This window comes from Phodopus roborovskii, unplaced genomic scaffold, assembly GCF_943737965.1.
Source record: "Phodopus roborovskii unplaced genomic scaffold, PHOROB, whole genome shotgun sequence".
Taxonomy (NCBI): domain Eukaryota; kingdom Metazoa; phylum Chordata; class Mammalia; order Rodentia; family Cricetidae; genus Phodopus; species Phodopus roborovskii.
The window spans coordinates 2,213,831-2,232,111 of record NW_026126422.1 but is presented as its reverse complement, the minus strand read 5'-3'; the positions used below and the strand labels follow the sequence as shown (position 1 = coordinate 2,232,111).

General features: G+C 42.1%; 1 protein-coding gene across 1 annotated transcript; it reads left to right on the top strand.

The window, feature by feature from the left end:
* The first annotated feature begins 286 nt into the window (after positions 1 to 286).
* On the top strand, positions 287 to 16,122 carry LOC127222945 (all-trans-retinol dehydrogenase [NAD(+)] ADH7-like). The gene is given in 10 exon segments (XM_051185417.1): positions 287 to 337; positions 6,538 to 6,639; positions 7,664 to 7,802; positions 8,214 to 8,301; positions 8,392 to 8,404; positions 8,406 to 8,609; positions 10,338 to 10,598; positions 12,157 to 12,292; positions 14,051 to 14,189; positions 16,004 to 16,122. Coding segments are annotated over 10 exon segments (1,125 nt in total). The 5' UTR covers positions 287 to 319; the 3' UTR covers positions 16,029 to 16,122.
* Positions 16,123 to 18,281: the final 2,159 nt, after the last annotated feature.

Sequence of the window (18,281 nt, the reverse complement as noted above, 5' to 3'; positions counted from 1 at the left end):
ACCTGTTTTTATATTATCCAAAACAAAATGGGTAACGATGTTTTCTGGCCCTTCTCAGCAGAGTTGACTATCCAGTTTTTGTTAGGTTCTTATTCGTTGTCTAATCGTAACAGTTATTGTATTTCTTTTTACCACTTGATTTTCAGGAGGGTGGAGCTTTTTGGGGTTGGGAAAGTTTCAAGGCTGTGAATCATGTTGTTGAAGGCAGGCAGAACTTCCAACTCATGCTATTTATTGAAGGTGGCAGATGTTGTTACTCACAGAAGAGTGAACTGAGCAGTCAAAAACGTTTGCAGACCACAAACCCAAGGGAGCCAGGATGGGCACTGCTGGAAAAGTAAGGGAAATATTTCAGCTTTCTTATTCTCTAGAGCTAATAATAGGGGCTGCTCCTAAGAGCATTGAATACAGTAGAGTGACTAAATACTCAAGGCTGTTTGTTGAGGCTGTTGTGTGAGCACCCATGGGGGGAACATGGGTCAATTATGACAGAACCACAATAGTAAGCAGTAGGATTTGATTGAAAACCACATACAAAAGGTTCTTCTAGAAGGCAGCAAAGGCAAAAAGAGAATTGTGGTTTATAATATGGGCATTATTCATAATTTAATTTCAGGTTAGCCAGTCACTTGCTCTAGAGAGCAAACTGTTTTCCACGAGGAGAGGAGACTTCAGTAGGGTCAACAGTGTATGCTCAGGAGTTTAATTGGTCCAGGATCTCCTGTGCAGCTTTGGGGTGAGGAGATGTGGCCTGCTGTTGAGGATGGAAAATGCTAATTCTGGAATGCAAAGTCAACAACAAAGTAATCTCACTTTTCAAGTTTCTGAGGAGATGTTTTGTAGCAAATATAAGAGTAGATCTTCTTAGACAATAGGACTATGCTGTAGATAAAGCAGGTTTATTTCTTCAGGAGGTAAAAGTGCCTACATGGTGACAGTAATTTAAGAAATAAGACTTTTTTCTTGCTTGAAGATTGGGATAGGTCTTACATGGGTACAGAACTATATAAGATGTTAGACACTTATGTTTGTATTATTTTTAAACAACTTTGCGTTTAGTCTACCTTAACATTTTAGGAAGGCAGAGATGCCATTAAAAGTCTCGGTAACACTAGTGTCTCTGAGGTTACCCTAGGATGCTAGAATCTGAAAAACCTTTTCGCCCAGAACTGAACAGAGAAAGAATGAAAACATCTTATTTTGAGTCAGAAATCCCGTAAACACTGATAATCAGGAAAATTAGTCTTGCGCTATGGAAGTTAGTAACTTTGCTCACAGAAATAAATTGAATGTAAGCGCTGAAATGAATCTTAAAATATTTGCAACTCCACACAACCTGTCCTGTGTCCTTCATCAAGTAAATGCGCAGCCACTATCAGAACATCCCCAGTCCTGAAGAATTCGGGGGCTCCAGGCAGCATCTCCTAACTATAATTAAGAACACACCATATAAAACGAACAGCACAGCAGGTTTAGCATTTTCACTTGGTGATGTTATACGGTAGGGTGGTCCACAGCGGGTTGTTTGCTCCAAAACTTGTCCTGGTGTTTTTGTGCATCTCAGAAAGAGGCTCCCTTACATCAGCACTCCTCTCTTCATTTTTTGCGATTTCATTTTTTTTAAGATGACTATATTATGTTGCTAAAGATGCCATAACCAAGTACAGGGACCGCATGCTTAAAGAGCATTTGGAGCTGGGATCTGAGAACAGACAGTTGAGAACATGGGTTCCTTTAGGATCCTCGCTTAGGAGGTGCTCTTCTTGCTATCTCTACATAGCTTCCCTCATTATAAAACACTCCTATTGGACTGGAATAACTTCACCGACCACATCTTAACTCTATTGCAATGCAAAAGATCCTATATCTTATATCCAAGTGCCATAATATTTTGAGGTATTGAGGGTTAGGGCTTCAATACACGAGTTTGGAGACTTTGCTTTATTACAGTGCTTATCATAGAGAATTTAGAGAAACAGAATGTGTGTGTGTGTGTGTGTGTGTGTGTGTGTGTAGGGGGGAGACAAGCATGTTCCTGCATCCCCAAACAAGCACTGAGTTTGTTTTCGCCTACCCCTCCCGCATCCTCCAACCATATTTTATGTGGCTATATTCATATAGGATATGGATATCTTTAACCTATTTTTCCAACTTAACAATCATTTTCAACATCTTACATTGATTTCTGGTTTTAAGTTTCCTCCATTCTTTTTTACATATTTCCCTTAGAGTACTGAGATAACCTCCAAAGCATATTAAGATGTTTCTGCACTTTCTTCTCCCTTGAGGCTGATTGTAATAATGGAATTATAGGGTAAAAGTATCAATACATGCTTATGTATCTTGATGTACTGAGAAAGTTACTTTCCAAAGAGGTGACCCTGAATAGGACTGCCCATTTTATTGCTTGGACAAAATTGGGTATTCTTGTTAAGTACAAATTCACTATCAATTTGATAAATCAAGAATTATAGCTTGTTATTTCTAGTCTTTTGAAAATATTCTTAAGAGCAAGTATAGTAAATATACCACAGTATATGAATTTGTATTTTCCTGTTGGGGTCCTTTATGTACATCTCCTGGGACAGAGGACTAGCTCAGAGGTCAGAGCAGTGATTGGAGATCTTGATACCTTCTTTATATATTTGATTAAGCTTTCTGTGTGTCCAACAAGGCGACTTTTCCCATTTTGCTTCAAGTATCCTCTCCCAGGACATCTCTGTTCTACTTGGAAAAGCTGTTGTCTCTCAGCATACAACACTTTCAGAAAATCACACATTCCTATTTCCCCAGCACTCAGGGGGCTGAGACAGAAGGGTTGTTGATTTTGGGACCAGTCTGCAGCCTCAGCTACATAGCTGGATGAGATGCTGGGGAAATGCCTATGACAAGCTATTATTTCCTTTATGACATTTTCTCCTGTCATTGTTAAATACGAAAGTTACTCTATGCTCTCTGTCACTGCCGTTAATGTGATGTGAAAATTCTAGTTTAGTGTTGGCCAGATTATTCTGTGACTGAAATACTTTTCTTAGCTAGACAAAGGGTACATGTTAAATGAGACAATGGTGGTTTTCTGTCATTAATCTGTCTCTAGAATGATGTTCCCCACATTTAATCTAAAGGAGTTTTCATGAGTTGGCCAATAAGTTGAGCGGTAGCTTGTAAGCTTTTCTTTGGGGTCACCAACCAGCTCCCAAGCCTAGGTTTCTCCTCTCATTTATTCTCTCTGCCTAGAAGCAGGACCTATTCTTTCTCCCGCCTAGCTATTTGTTCCTGATTAGAACAATCAGGTGCCTTAGGCAGGCAAGGTGAAACAAATGCAACACATTGTTACACAATTAAATACATCCTTACACCATTAAACAAATGCAGCATAAGCAAATGTAACACACTTTTACACAATTAAAGTAGTATTCTGCATTCTAAACAAATGTAACACATCTTTGCCTAGTTAAAATAATATTACACAACAGTGTTGAATCATAACAAATGAGAATTTTAGATTTTACTTTATTTGAATTTGCATGCCCTCCCTCTCTCCCCCTCCTCCCCCTCCTCTCTCTCTCTCTCTCTCTCTCTCTCTCTCTCTCTCTCTCTCTGTCTCTCTCTGTGTGGTTACACATATATGTGTGTGAATATAGGTATCTGCATGTTATAGCTCACATGTGGAAATCAGAAGACAACCTTGGGTATCTCTGTCCTCTGCTTCTATCTTTGTTTAAAGCAGGGTTTCTTGTGACTACTGTATATCCAAGCTAGGTGGTCAGCAAACTTAAATTCTCTCTCTCTCTCTCTCTCTCTCTCTCTCTCTCTCTCTCTCTCTCATGAGAATTTGATACTGTTACCAAAACCTGTTAGCTGATTAGCTCTAGCAAAACCATGTGAGTGCCTAGTGGTAAGTTGCTAGGTATGTCCTATTTGTACAGAGTAAAAAGCTCTGATTTGGGTTAAGTGCAAAAAGGGATACAGAGATATGAAGATACAGACAGATCACACTCCAGAAGCACAGTCACAATCCACATGATGGTAACAAACATTTCCGTGTTTGTCTTATTTAGGGTTTCTAGTGCTATGAACAGATGTCATGACCATAGCAATTTTTATAAAGGGGGAGGGGCTTACAAACTCAGAGGTTTAGTTCATTATCTTCCTGGCAGGATATGGCAATGTGCAGGCAGATATGGTGCTGGAGAAGGAGCTGAGAGTTCTACATCTTCATCTGTGGGCAACAGGAATCAACTATGTGCTACTCTGAGAGTAGCTTGAGCATAGGAGACCTCAAAGCCCATCCCCCCACCCCCGCAGCCACACACTTCCTCCAACAAGGCTATATCTACCACAACAAAGCCACACCTCCTAATAGCGACACTCTCTTTGGGGACATTTTGTTTCAAACTATACATTCCACTTTCTGGCCCCAAAGATTTATAACCATATAATAATGCAAAAGCACGTTCAGTCCAACTTCAGAAGTCCCCATGGTCAAACTTATTTAAAAATCTGAGGTTCAAAGTCTCTTTCGATACTCACATAATCTCTTAGCTGCAATCACGTGTAAAATCAAAATAAAAAAGCATATACACATTTCCAACATATGATGGCACAGGGTATGCATTACCATTCCAAAACAGGGAGGGGAGAATAGTGACGAAACACTGGACCAAAGCTCTCCATGTCTGATGTCGAAAACTCTTCAGCTCTCCAACTCCTTCCAGCTCTGTTGACTGCAGCACGCTTCTTCCTCTTGGGCAGGTCCCACTCCCTGTTAGCAGCTCTCCTTGGCAGGTGTCCCATGGCTCCGGCATCTCCAACATCTTGGACTCTGCAAGGCAATCCAGGCTTCAACCTCACAGCTTCACACAATAGCCTGTCTGAGCCTCTGTGCAGGGACACCCCTGTCACACACCTGATCTCAGTAGCTTTTTTTTAGTAATGGAGGGAGATTGTATAATCCCTTCTTTCTATCATCGACTCTCAGGCCAGAACCATGTGACTGAAGTTGCCAAGTTTTGCTGCTTGGTAGGGCTGGGACATGGCTCCCTTGTTCAATTACATATTTACCATCTTTCTGTTTTCCATGGTTTCTTTCACTGCCTGATCTTGGGGGCTGTCCTGGAACTCAGTCTGTCAACAAAGATGGCCCTGAACTTACAGACCTGCTTGCTTAAGGCTCCAGAGTGCTGGGTTTAAAGGCCTACACACCACACCCAGGTCTAAGTTTTTCTTTAATTTCTTTTCACAAGTTGGAAACTTAGCTATGTAGGATCTTGCCCCGATGTTATTACACCCTTTATTTCATTTCTTAACCAGTTTATATCCTTGAACTCAGGACTTAGCCCCATTTCACTTCCTGGGGCTCCTTTTCTCCTCAAATTGTATGTTTTGTATTTTTCCTTTCTCAGCTCATTTTTCATTATAAATCCTCATTAGATTTAACATTAGTAACCACACAATAGAGTCCATACTAGGTTGTCTTGAGAGTTTCTGGTCTCAGGCAGATTTTTCGGACAAGGGTAAAAAGCAACTACATTCTTCACCACAAGAATAATCTGTAGGCAACGTACTAAAATTCTTCATCTCTGAAACCTCTTGAGTTAGGCCCCCACAATTCAAATTACCCTTAGTACTACTGTCCTCCATGCTCCTACTTTTGTGGCCCACAAAACAGTGCTTAAAGTGTTCCAGTGCTTTCCTAACTCAAACTGCCAAAGTCCATGTTCCTCTAAACAAAAGCATGGTCAGGCCTATCACAGCAATACCTCAGTCCTTGGTACCAACTTCTGTTTTAATTAGAGTTTCTATTGCTGTGAAGAAACACCATGACCACAACAAGTCTTATAAAGGAAAACATTTAACTGGGGGTAGGGGACTTATAATTTCAGAGGTTTAGTCTATTATCTTCATGGCAGTATGTGTTACTGGAGAAGGATCTGAGAATTCTACCTCTTGATCTACCACAAGGAAGCAACTATGTGCCACACTAAGACTAGCTTGAGCGTAGGATATCTCAAAGCCCACCCCCACAGAGACACACTTCCTCCAACAAGACTGCATCTACTCCAACCAGGCCACACCTCCATAGTGCCACTCCATTTGGAGGCCATTTTCTTTCCCCATTTTCTTACCCCAATGCCTTATGACGAGTTGTCTCATTGCATCACCATTGCTCAGTGGGTTGGATGTAATTAAAGTCTGGTTAAATTCTTACAGATCAGCAGTGTCCTCTGTTTTATAGACCTGACCTTCATTAATAAGCAACACACAGATGACAGTAGAACTCATCTATCACATTTGAAATCATACCAATAGTACTTTATCGGAATATCGTGTGAATTTCAGTCATGGCCTTATGTGCTATGTGTTCTGGGTCTTTCATTTTCAGGCCATGACATCAGATAAAGGTCCACACAAGATAATCTGTAAGGCTTCAAATTCTGTCACTGAAGGAAAACATCTGTGATCATCTGTGATATTTCTATGACTCAGGGAGACTGCATTTGTGATTAACACCTGTTATGACTCTTGGCTTCTTAGGTTATTAAGTGCAAAGCAGCTGTACTATGGGGAATGAACCAGCCCTTCTCTATTGAGGAAATAGAAGTGGCCCCACCAAAGGCTAAGGAAGTTCGTGTTAAGGTAAGAAAGGGGCCTGGAACACATAATCCTGAAAGGAGATCTCATTTATGTTGAGAAAGACATTGCTGCGAGGCTGGCTTCCCTCTAAAATGTTATGTATTTATTATTTTATGTGTGTGGGGTGTTTGTCTGACCACATATGTTTGGTGCTAGAGAAGGCCAGAAGAGGGCGCTGCATCCCCTGGAACTGTAGTTGTAAGGTGCCGTGTGTGTGCTCGGAATCAAAGCAGGGTACTCTGGGAGAGCAGCCACTGCTATTAACTGACATGCTGGCTGTGAAATTCACCAGTTTATTGCCTATTAAGAATGACAATGTCAATCTAGCTTATTAAACAGAAATTTTATTGAATTTTTACTGGTGAAGTGTATTATAGAAAATGATCAATACCATGATCAAGAATTATCTTAAATCTTCTTTGAGTCATTATATATATTGACTCATATACGGCACAGGGAATAGAACCCTGGGTATCATGCATGCAAGGCAAGTGTTCAGCCAAGGAACTATATCTCTAGTTATGTTTTCACCTCTTGCTTGGAGACAGGGTCTTCTAAGCCACATGGGCTGACCTTGAACTCACTTTGTAGCCTGGGTAAGATATGAACTTTGTGATCATCCCCTTGCCTCTGTATCCCAAATAGATGGGGCTACGGGCCTGTTCCACCAGGGCCACCCATAGGACTTTCACTAGGGACTCATTGTGACTGAGAAGCAATACTATCCTGCAGTGCCCCCTCTGTCGCCATCGGGTTAGATGCCCCTGTAGAACAGGCTTTGATGCTAGTCTGACTTCTTCACTGTAGAAAAGCACCAAGATCCAAGCAGGAAGGGAAGCAGCAATGCTGTCCATCCCTGAAGCGAGGGAACGTGGCCTGATGCTTGCTTCAGGCTCAGACTGTCTTAGCGTCAGCACTGTCATTCAAGGAAATGATACAGAGTCAAAGGGAGCAAGTTAAATGCCACCCTGTTCTAAAGTGATCCATTTGCTGGTGGTGCAATGTTTGTCGTTGTTGTTTTTAACAGATTTTGGCCACAGGAATCTGTCGCACGGATGACCATGTGATAAAAGGAGCAATGGTGTCTAAGTTTCCAGTGATTGTGGGACATGAAGCAGTTGGGGTCGTAGAGAGTGTTGGAGACGGGGTCACTACAGTGAGACCAGGTATGGAGGCCTTGGTCATGGTATGGAAGGAAACAGCCCGTCTTCACTGGGGGTCAGTAGAAAGGTGCAGCCCGACTTAAAGACACAAGGAGACCGGATTGTACTGAGTGAAGTCAGCTGGACAAGTCTCAACCTTTGACACCACTTGGTGGTATTTTTATAACCCTTAGAATATTTTAAAGGTATTTTTTATGTATTACATAGGTCAATTCATACCCGTTTTCTATCAATTAGTTAATTAATGTTAACTATTAATGGCTCTTAAAAAAAATGATCTTAATGTTTTCAAGGCTGGCCTGAAAGTATTCGTGTGTCAGTCACCACTGTGCTAGGATTACAGGCAGGAGCCAGCTTTCTTCATATTTTAATGCAAATGAGTGACGTCTTAACATAATGCTACTTTCCTTCTAGGTGACAAGGTCATCCCCCTCTTTCTACCACAGTGCAGAGAATGCAATGCCTGCATTAACCCAGAAGGCAATCTCTGCATTAGGAGCGAGTAGGTGTTATTGTTTACTCTGTCATTTGAGTCCCCCATAATAGTTTCTGAATTGAATCAAGTAATGTGTGCATTTGCTGTGTTGAACAGTCTGACGGGCCGTGGGAGTACTGGCCGATGGCTCTACCAGATTCACGTGCAAGGGCAAACCAGTCCAGCATTTCATGAACACTAGCACCTTCACCGAGTACACAGTGCTAGACGAGTCGTCTGTAGCTAAGATTGACCGTGCGGCTGCTCCTGAGAAAGCCTGCCTTATTGGCTGTGGGTTTTCCACAGGCTATGGGGCTGCTGTTAAAACGGCCAAGGTAAGAATCAGGGCTGACTTGCGTAGCTTTTGCCTTCCTGCCTGTCAGTCTTCTTAGCTGGTTTTCTTAGCAATCTGAAACGAAACGTTGTGAAAACATACATGCTCCAGGTGAACTGGAAGAAAAGGCACGGCAGGGATCAAGGTCGAGATTTTATTTTTAAATACACGGATCTTTGTTTCTGCAGCATCTCCTTCGGGTTAAATCACTGAAGTTTGTATTCAGTCCTAGAACGAATCTCTCTTTTCCCATCAAACGCTATTGCTGCTGGTATGTTAGTTTGCTCAGAAGACTGTAGCCAAGTGCTGGCTTAAGCAACAAAGGTTTACTGTCATAGAGGCCTGCAGATCAGAAGTTCACAATCAAAGTGCTGGCAGGGGTTGCTTCCTACTGAGGGCTGCACGGGGAGGGCCTGCTTCAGGCTTCCCTTCCTGCCTCGTCCATGGCTGTCAATCTCCCAGGTTTTTCATATGGTCTTCCCTACTGAATCTTTATATTTACATTTCAATTAAGGAAAAAAAAAAAAAAAAAAAAAAAAAAAAGAAGAACACCAGTAGTCACGTTGGGTTGGAGATGTACTAATCAGGTTTATGTTGCTATGACAACATACCTGAGCATGGTTACATAAAAAGGAAGCAGGTTTATTTGGCTCACGGTTTTGAAGACCAGAAGTTCTAACTCACACGCTTCATCTAGTCAGCCTCTGGCTAGGGACCTCTCCAGCTTCCTACAGCACAGAAAACCCGAGGCAGGAGAGAACAGTGCATACCAGAGGTCAAGTGCACCATGCCACCCCACAGAGCCCACGCTACAGGGAACTAACCAAGATGCCCCAAGAATTAACCCCTGCCGAGGCCAGCACCTTCAAGCACCTCCTCACTTCTCATTAGGCCACACAGGTTTCATAGCCATGTACAAGGTCACACTGGGTACAACGTCCCCAGATCACAGAGCATGAAAGATAGCTCTAACTACACCTAAACCATAGAGAGGCTTTTCCTAATGACCTCATTGTAACTTGACCACCTCTGCAAAGACACTCTCCACGTTAGGCCAGGTGTTGGGTACGGAAGGGTTGGAGGACACAGGGAAGACCAGAACAGCCACCACGTAACACAAAGACCTAGTGAGTTTCTAAGTGATCATTTGGATTTTGATCTTGGTTATTCTTCTAGCAGGAGAGTGACTGTGGACTAAATCCTTCTTTAATCTAGCATAGTACTATATAAAATTCCCAAAGCTGATTTAAGTAGGGTTCCTTCCTCGAGTTACCCATCAGCCACTGAACCGCTGTATCATGGAGGTTGGACTTGGCTGAGGGTGGGGGAAGACAATACAACTCCAAATGACTCAGAGTCATGATTCTTCAGACACTACTAGTCAGAACAAACCAAAACCAACTCAGCATGGATTTGTAGAACAACAATAGGGAGGGTGTGGAGCTTGTCTAACCCTCCTGAGGGCAGAGGGGGTTGTCAGTAGGGCCACACAGGCTACAAAGGCTTTAGGAAGGGCTGCTGTTTACCTGGCAAACACTGCCTTTACTCTGGCCAGCCCTTTCTTTCTTAGGCATTCTTCTCCTTCTAATTCTTTTTGTTTCACTGTCACCAGAATAAGTCACCTGGAGTCCTGGTGCAAGTCATGAATCCTCTGAATTTTGTGTTCCTGACACTGAGGGTACTTGGCAGGTTTCATCATTAACTCTTGGAGGAACTTTCCTCTCCACAGGTTGCCCCTGGCTCCACTTGTGTGGTGTTTGGCCTGGGAGGAGTTGGCCTGTCAGTCATCATGGGCTGTAAGGCAGCTGGAGCCTCCAGGATCATTGGAATTGACATCAACAAGGACAAATTCCAGAAGGCCCTGGCTGTAGGTGCCACGGAGTGTATCAGTCCCAAGGACTTCACCAAGCCCATCAGTGAGGTGCTGTCAGACATGACAGGGAACACCGTGCAGTACACGTTTGAAGTTATCGGGCGTCTTGAAACCATGGTAAGACTCAAGCTCCAGCGAGCCACTAAATACCCAAGCTACAAGATGCATTCATGTTAAAAGTCATTTTGCATAGCTTTATTAACAGTCAACTATGGAAATATCTGTGACTCAGGCCAAAAAGAGCAGGGCTGGTATAATGGCTCAGTGAGTAAAGGTGCTTGTCTCCAAGATGGACGGCCTGAGTTTGATTCCCAATACTGACACGTAGAGAAGAAAACCAGTTCTCATAAGTTCATTCTCTGATCTCCACACACACTCCAAAGCATGTACTCACCCGTGCTCGTGGCCACACACAAATAAATGCATAAAAATGCAATGGAAAATAATAGCCACATAACAATTTTGCCTAAAAAATCACAAAGATCAGTTTTACCTGATCATGTATCATGTCATGCCATTTTCATGTGACTAGAGGGCAAGAAGTCAACCTGTGGCCCATAACCTTCCTTGTATATGTGGAGGAGGTCTTGGCAAAAGTGATTCCATTTCTTGAATTTGTTTTGTGATGAGAACTAAAGAGAGCTAAGGAGACGATAAGGGGGAAGAGCATTGTTGTATATATGGTACCTTCCTCCAAACCCTCTCGTTTCACTGAGCTCAGCTGTTCAGCCTCCTCTGTGGCACCCTGGTGGCAGACTTTATAGAGTCCTTGGGATTAGGAAGCCCTGGCCTTGGGTAGAATTAGGAGACCTGGAGACCTGGACAAAACCAGTTTTGCTCACAATTGCATAACAGGTGAGATTTGCTCTAAGGCATTCGGTAATTGAGAAGAAACGTTTTTAGTTCATCATTGAGAAGAAACTTTCAGTTCATCGTCACTGTCACATCCCCTTTTTGATGTCACCTGGGGTTTATTCCGTTGCACCTGTGGCCTTCCAGGCGTACTTCCTAGAGCCACGAGTCAGACAGAAACATTATGAGGTCGCTTGATTCTGAGGTGGAACTTTGAGTTAGAGCTGTCTGAAGCATGCTGTCTGCTGTTGCAACCTCCTGAGTATTTAAAGGGTAATTAATGAATAACAGAAAGGGTGAGTGATCACAAATGTGGACCTAGCCTTGGAGATATTGCCAGGAGAAGAAACTCCTTGCCTCATGTTTTAGTATTTGTGTTTAATTTTCAAATGAAGATTTTAAACATCTTAATTGATTAATTCACTCAACCCAAATAACTTAAGGCTTACCTGAACAGTTGCTGTTGGTGTGAAAGTATCACATGGATTCCCTTGTGTTGTTAGTTCATGAAGGTCAACCAAATGTACTAAAAATAGCAATTATACTGGCCACAGTAAAGGCTACTTCCATCTTAAGAGGCATGTGTCTGTAGGGATTACTTATTATAATTATAATACAGCTATTATTATACAGTCATAATTATAATTATACAGTTATAATTATAAAGTTGCATTGACAATTTTTAAATCAAATAGAAACCTGAAGTCTAGGGACCTAATTGATTTAGTAGTTGGAAACCATGTTAACAACTGGAACTCCAACCACCTGTTGTTTCTGAGCCCATAATCTCCAGGAGCAACCATCTCCTTCTTCTTAAACTCAGGTTGATGCCCTCTCATCTTGCCATATGAACTACGGGACCAGTGTGGTGGTTGGTGCTCCTCCATCAGCCAAGATGCTCACTTATGACCCAATGCTGCTTTTCACTGGCCGGACATGGAAGGGCTGCATCTTTGGAGGTGAGGTAGCTGGACCTCCTGACAGCAGCTAGTAACTTTGTGTCTCCTGCCTATCAAGGGAGAGAGGCTTATGTTCTCATCTCCTCACCCTCCAAGTTCTATCTTCCAAGGATGAGTGGTAAATGACCCCACATGGAACTGTGATAGCAATCACACAAATGGCATCTGTCTGTTCCTTAAGTGACTCAGGGCTAGCACCAGTGGGCATACTCTAGGTCAGTATCTGCAACTCCTGTGACCAAAGGCCTGAGTAAAAGGCACCAGACATGTCTCCGCAGGGATGACTTCCGTGGTAGAAAGTTCTGAGGGCATCCGTTGCTCTCCATACACACAAAGAGCACTCACTTAAGAAACAGAAGTTGCCCTACTCATGACGACCTTGGCAAAATTCTGTGCCCAGAGCTCAAATAAATGAACAGCTGAAATGCATATCCCATGGGGGACAGGTCAGCTTCTGACTAGAACAACTGAGAACCTGTAAGGATGAGGCCAGGATCACTCTACTGCAGTACGGAGGAGTATAATCACACTTCCAATCACTTCCTACGACATCCTATTCTGGTACCTTCATGTATCACTAGGGATTTAGGAGGTACTTCTCATATTAGACTTGTTCTTACACAGTGTGAGAGAAGAAAAACCATTTGAGTACCTGCTGGGAGTATAAAGAGGACAAAGATAATCTTGAATTAGAGAAGTATGTAATTTGTTGGAAAATGCAAACAAAAATATGAATGAAATGATATAAAAGTTAATGTTGCTATTGATATGATGCGATTCATTATAAGAGGAGTCATTTTGCATTTGTTATATGTTGAAAGCTTCATGTAAGGCTGGGGAGATGGTTCAGGGGCAAAGCGCTTGCTGCACAAACATGAGCACCTAAGTTCAGATCCCCAGACTGCAGAAGGAGCAGGCTGGGGGCTCTGGGAAGGTGGTGGAAATCAAGAGTGGTCAGGTGATGTTGACTGTTGCTATGCCCCTTTCTGTATCATTTAGTGTTGATCCCATGCTGATAATGATACTTTTAGTTGTGTGTTTGCAGAACAAAACCGAATGTCGGTTATTAGGCCTCCTAATTTTCAGATACTTTGAAGAACACATGCCACAGATAGTCTATAGCTCAAGGGAAGGTCTCACTGGAAACAGACACTTAAATGTTGTAGATATAGTTTATTTAAAGTCCTTAGCATTGAGGAGATTACGCTGAGAGACACAAAGAGGAGAAAAGTATGAGGACTAAGCCCTGGGACACAGTAGAAGTCTGGGAGATGCGGAGGATTCAGTAAAGACATTTTCCGAGCTGAAATAGGATAATAATGAACAAGGATGAATATATGACCAGAAACAAGGAGTAGAGTGAGACAGGGACAAATCAACCACCAAGGTTCCCCAAAGGACTCATAGTCCACTGTCGTGCCATAATGATGGTGGGTAACCTTGAGTAGAGCAGAGACAGCAGTGTGCTAGAATGTGAATCTGTGTAGTGAGCTCACTAGAAAATCAAAGGGACTGGAGCCAGAAAGAGTCCCTGGGAGACAGCTCTGTCTGCAGTTCTGCCCAACACGGAGCGGTGGGGGCAGCTGGAAGGAGGTAGGAATCAAGAAGGCTTTTGTTGGCCTTGGTTTCTTAGGATGGGAGGAATGCAGCTTGTTTGTATGTTGGGAAGGTCGGTCATGCATAAGAGAAAGGACACTCTATAATGCCATACGTGAGGATTTCTTAGCAGAGCACACGCTTTACCAAGTTTACTCACAGGTTGGAAGAGCAGAGATGATGTACCAAAACTGGTGACTGAGCTCCTGGAAGAGAAATTTGACCTGGACCAGTTAATCACCCACACCTTGCCCTTTAAAAAGATCAATGAAGGATTTGAATTGCTTTATTCAGGGCAAAGGTATGTTTTCTTATGGTAACTTTTGACTTTTTCCCACAGGCTACTTTTAAAGTTTAGTATTTCTAAGTATACCCATTTCTTTCCCTTTTTATTTTACATTACTTAAGGTAGCCAGAGGAACATAGCTACTCTCCTAGAACGTTCTATAAGAGCTCTTTTAAATCTCCTAGGCTTAATTCTTCATGCCAGATGGATCTCATTGGCCGTTTCTCACATTATAAAGCTGCCAGAATTCTCAAGCAATACCATGGTGAACTTCTTTACTGCTCCCAAAGCTATTTTGCAACTTGTTTGGTTTCTGAGTTTTGTTCCTCAGATGTTATTCTTGCCATATTCAGCTGATGAAACTGAGGTTACAAAAGGCAAATAATTAATATTTGGTTTCATGGGAGCAGTGTCAGGGTGCACTCTGTTCCATATAGGCGAGGCTTCTCACCTAAAGTCCCGTAAGCCAGAAAAACAGTGGGTGTTCCTGTCATGCATTTCTCCCGCCTGGGCAAGGGCAAGGTGGAGTGCAAAGGAGTCAAAATTCAGCTACCCTCCCCTTATGGATTTCTGAGACCTGCCTATGAGGTCAAAATAGATGGCATTCATTGATTCTGTAAACCTTGAGCATCAGCAGTGTGCAGCAGGTTTGGATTCTGCCAGTAATAGGAACTAACATTTCTTTTCAATGCCCTCTCTATTCCTGATGAAGTCTACAGAATCGTACATATGTTTAAATTTGGATTTTTTGTTCAAGTAAACTATGAGTAGATTTCTATCTAAAAAAGTAAAAATTCATTTATTTACATACACAATACTAATATTTTAATATGGTTTGAAAAATAATTACTAATTGTTTTCCAAATAAAACTACTTTCAGAAGTCTTACTTCTACTATCTCCCTAATGCAGTAACTTCCCAAATGAGGACTTAAATTTCCATAACTTCCTATATTGGACACCCAGAGTGTTCCATTTCCATCAGCTTCACCAAAAACAATTCTTTGCTATATCTAAGCAGAGAACAATGCTTGTTCTGCTTTTATAGAGTAGGAGCCAGAGCACTGCATCTTCATCCTGACTCCTGCCCAGTGTGTCCAAAGTGATGCTGAGACCTGCAGACAGGACCCCCACACACTCATCCCTCCCCACCCCTTCTCTACCAGCATCTCTCCTCTTCCCTGCCCAAGACCATTGTGGTGGCCCAGTCTGATCATGGACATGCTTCTCTGGACATGCTGGCAGAAATTTAGTGAGCCTTCTGCTTCCTGCTTTCCAGTCCTAGCCGGTTCTTTATGAGCAAATGTATTCAGGTCATCCCCAAATAGCAATGTCCCAAAGTGGCTTTATTATTGAACTTCAGCCCACTTCCAGTCATTAAGTGATCTAATATTCAATAAGGAAGAACACAACACTCACTCTTCGGCAGCCCCTGGCAAAACTCTGGAGATAGAGGAGATAGAGGAAAAGTCTTACCTGCTTTTACCATCTCTTGGGCACCAAGATGTCTACACCCTCTTGGATTGTCTTTCCTGTTCTCCCCAATATGGCCTCCCCAATATGCAGGACAAACTCTTTCTTGGTAACAATTGCAATAAGCAGGTGCTTCCAGAGTCAATTCATTCTCCACTCAGCTTCCCTCACCGGAGTGCAGAGAAGGTGTGGACCTCAAACCCAGATGGCTTTCCCATAAGAGGATTGCCCATAAGGCTTCTATCATAGGAAGGAATGTTTTTCTCCATATGTATGTATGTATGTATGTATGTATGTATGTATGTATGTACACATGTATATGCACAAATAACTAAACCCTGTCATTTTCCATTTCAGCATTCGCACTGTCCTGACATTTTGAGATCTGAGAGGTGGGTGTTCTGTTCTGGGTGACCATAACCTGAAGCCTTCTTCTTGGCAGTGCCCTCAGAGATCATGGGTCTGTCTCAGAAACACATGCAGAAGTAGACTTGGTGAAGATATAGACACTTTATAGGGTCTGATAAACCTTTACAATTTTATTTTAGTAAGTGCCTAGGATTAGCAGGAAACTGAATAGTAGCATAAAGTGGTTTATTTTTTGTTTTCTAAGGATATAAGTCTATATTTTTTACAAACATATACTTGGATTCCTATGTGTCAGAATAAGGGTTGTTTGCAGAATTTTACACAGTTGTTGTGACGTAAATTAGACCGAACATGTAGAGATGCAGTAAACACATTTTTAGAGCATTACCCACCAAACACGCTATAAGTCCTCATTCTGTTTTTTTTAAACAAAAGCACTTTTAAAATGTGTTATAAATTAACTTGAATTAGATTGTGAAATTGCACACATAACTTGATTAGATTAAGAAAGAAATTGGGAAACTTAAGGGAAGGGCACATTTTTCAATGATTAACTTTAAGAATTATATAACTTTGTGACATTCAAAAGGCACAACAGTGTCTGGGGCTATTTGTCAATATATGTTAATATCTTATAAGACAAAAGTTTAGAATAATATTAAATATGAACCATAGCTATAATCACATTGTGATATTTACCACAATATTCAGTTTAATAAAGTAGCATTACAAGTCCTTAAAGTCCCTACTTACATGGTAATAACTACTTAACACAAAGATGTTTTTGTTTTGCTAGAACTACACCAACATGTATTTATCAGCTTCTGTCTGTGGATATGTACATACATATAATACACATTAAAATTTAGTTATGACATGTACCAGATTGGCTTAGTATTTAGCCTGGGATAACCTCAAACTAGGATCACCAACATATACACCTGGATGAAAATTCCTAATAAAATCAAAAGCTACACAAAATGATTTGTAGTGACAAGTTTGTTTGAAAGGAGCAGTTTTATTTAATTGTTGAGATTTTAATGGTTTTGCAGTATTGCTCTGATGGCAAAAGCAGACAAGGAAACACATACACACACACTAAAACTGCCTAACAACAATACGCCTAACGACCCAGAAGAAGAAAAAAAATCTCAATGAGGCGCCAGAGAGCTCAGCAGTTAAGTTTCCTGACTTTGCAATTACACATTTGAAAAACCATAAAGGTAGTGTTTTAACGTTGCTAGCACAAACTTCAGTGCAAGTGTTGGCAAAGAATCATAGACTTATACAACTATCTGGTACGTGTCCAATGCAGTGTTATTCATCCGGTAAGACCTGTTGTAACACAAGCTTTCCCATACAGACAACAAGCATGGGCTCATGCGAGCACTGTAGATTATGACTCCAGACCTTATGCAATGGGGATCCGGGAGCTTGGCCTCTAATGGAGCCCTCAGCACCTATTTCCTGTACCCACCCATACCCCGCGCATAGTCCTCAGTGTCCAAGGCTGTGATTCCAATAAGGGCTCTTAAGCTTAGTTCCTTGCTTCTAAAGCTGAGATCAAGGATTATGTCCTCAGGGGTTTTGACACGAGGGTCTGTGCCTCATCTTATTGCATCTTGCTATACTGTGTTTGCTTGATATCTCTGAGAGGCCTGCTCTTTCCTCTCAGAGAGGGGTGTGGGGGGAGAGGGGAGGTTGTGAGGGGTGGTGGTGGAGGGAGGGGAGGCTGCTATCAGGATGTTCTGTGTGTGAGAGAAGAATAAATTTTAAAAAAGAATTAAAATTTTAAGCCCTCATTTTTAATCTAGAGCCTTAGGCTGGGGATGGGAATCGGAAATAGGCTCTCCTAAAGCAGCCATCGAGAGCTCTGGGAAGCACTTATCTAAATCCAAAAGAAATGCTCAAGAGGATTAGTGGGATGGAGGACTAAGTCTTCCCCCAGGCAAAATGACAAGCATTCTGGGTGCTAGGGTGCTAACACTGTCTGGAGGCCCCATTTTATTCCTGTAATCTGGAGGGTGCTCGGCCTGGCAGAATCCTGGTCTGATTTGGACTCTTGTCCCTGTCAGAAAAGCATGTGTGTATCACGTGTGCCATGGCAGGTGTGTGTGGAGGTTCACAACTGCCTGTAACTCCAGCTCCAGGGAATTTGTTGCTCTCTCCCCATCTCCAAGAGGACCCACATACAAGGCAGAAACACATTCCTATACACATATTAAGAATAAAATCTTATGAAACATGTTAGACACACCATCAACAG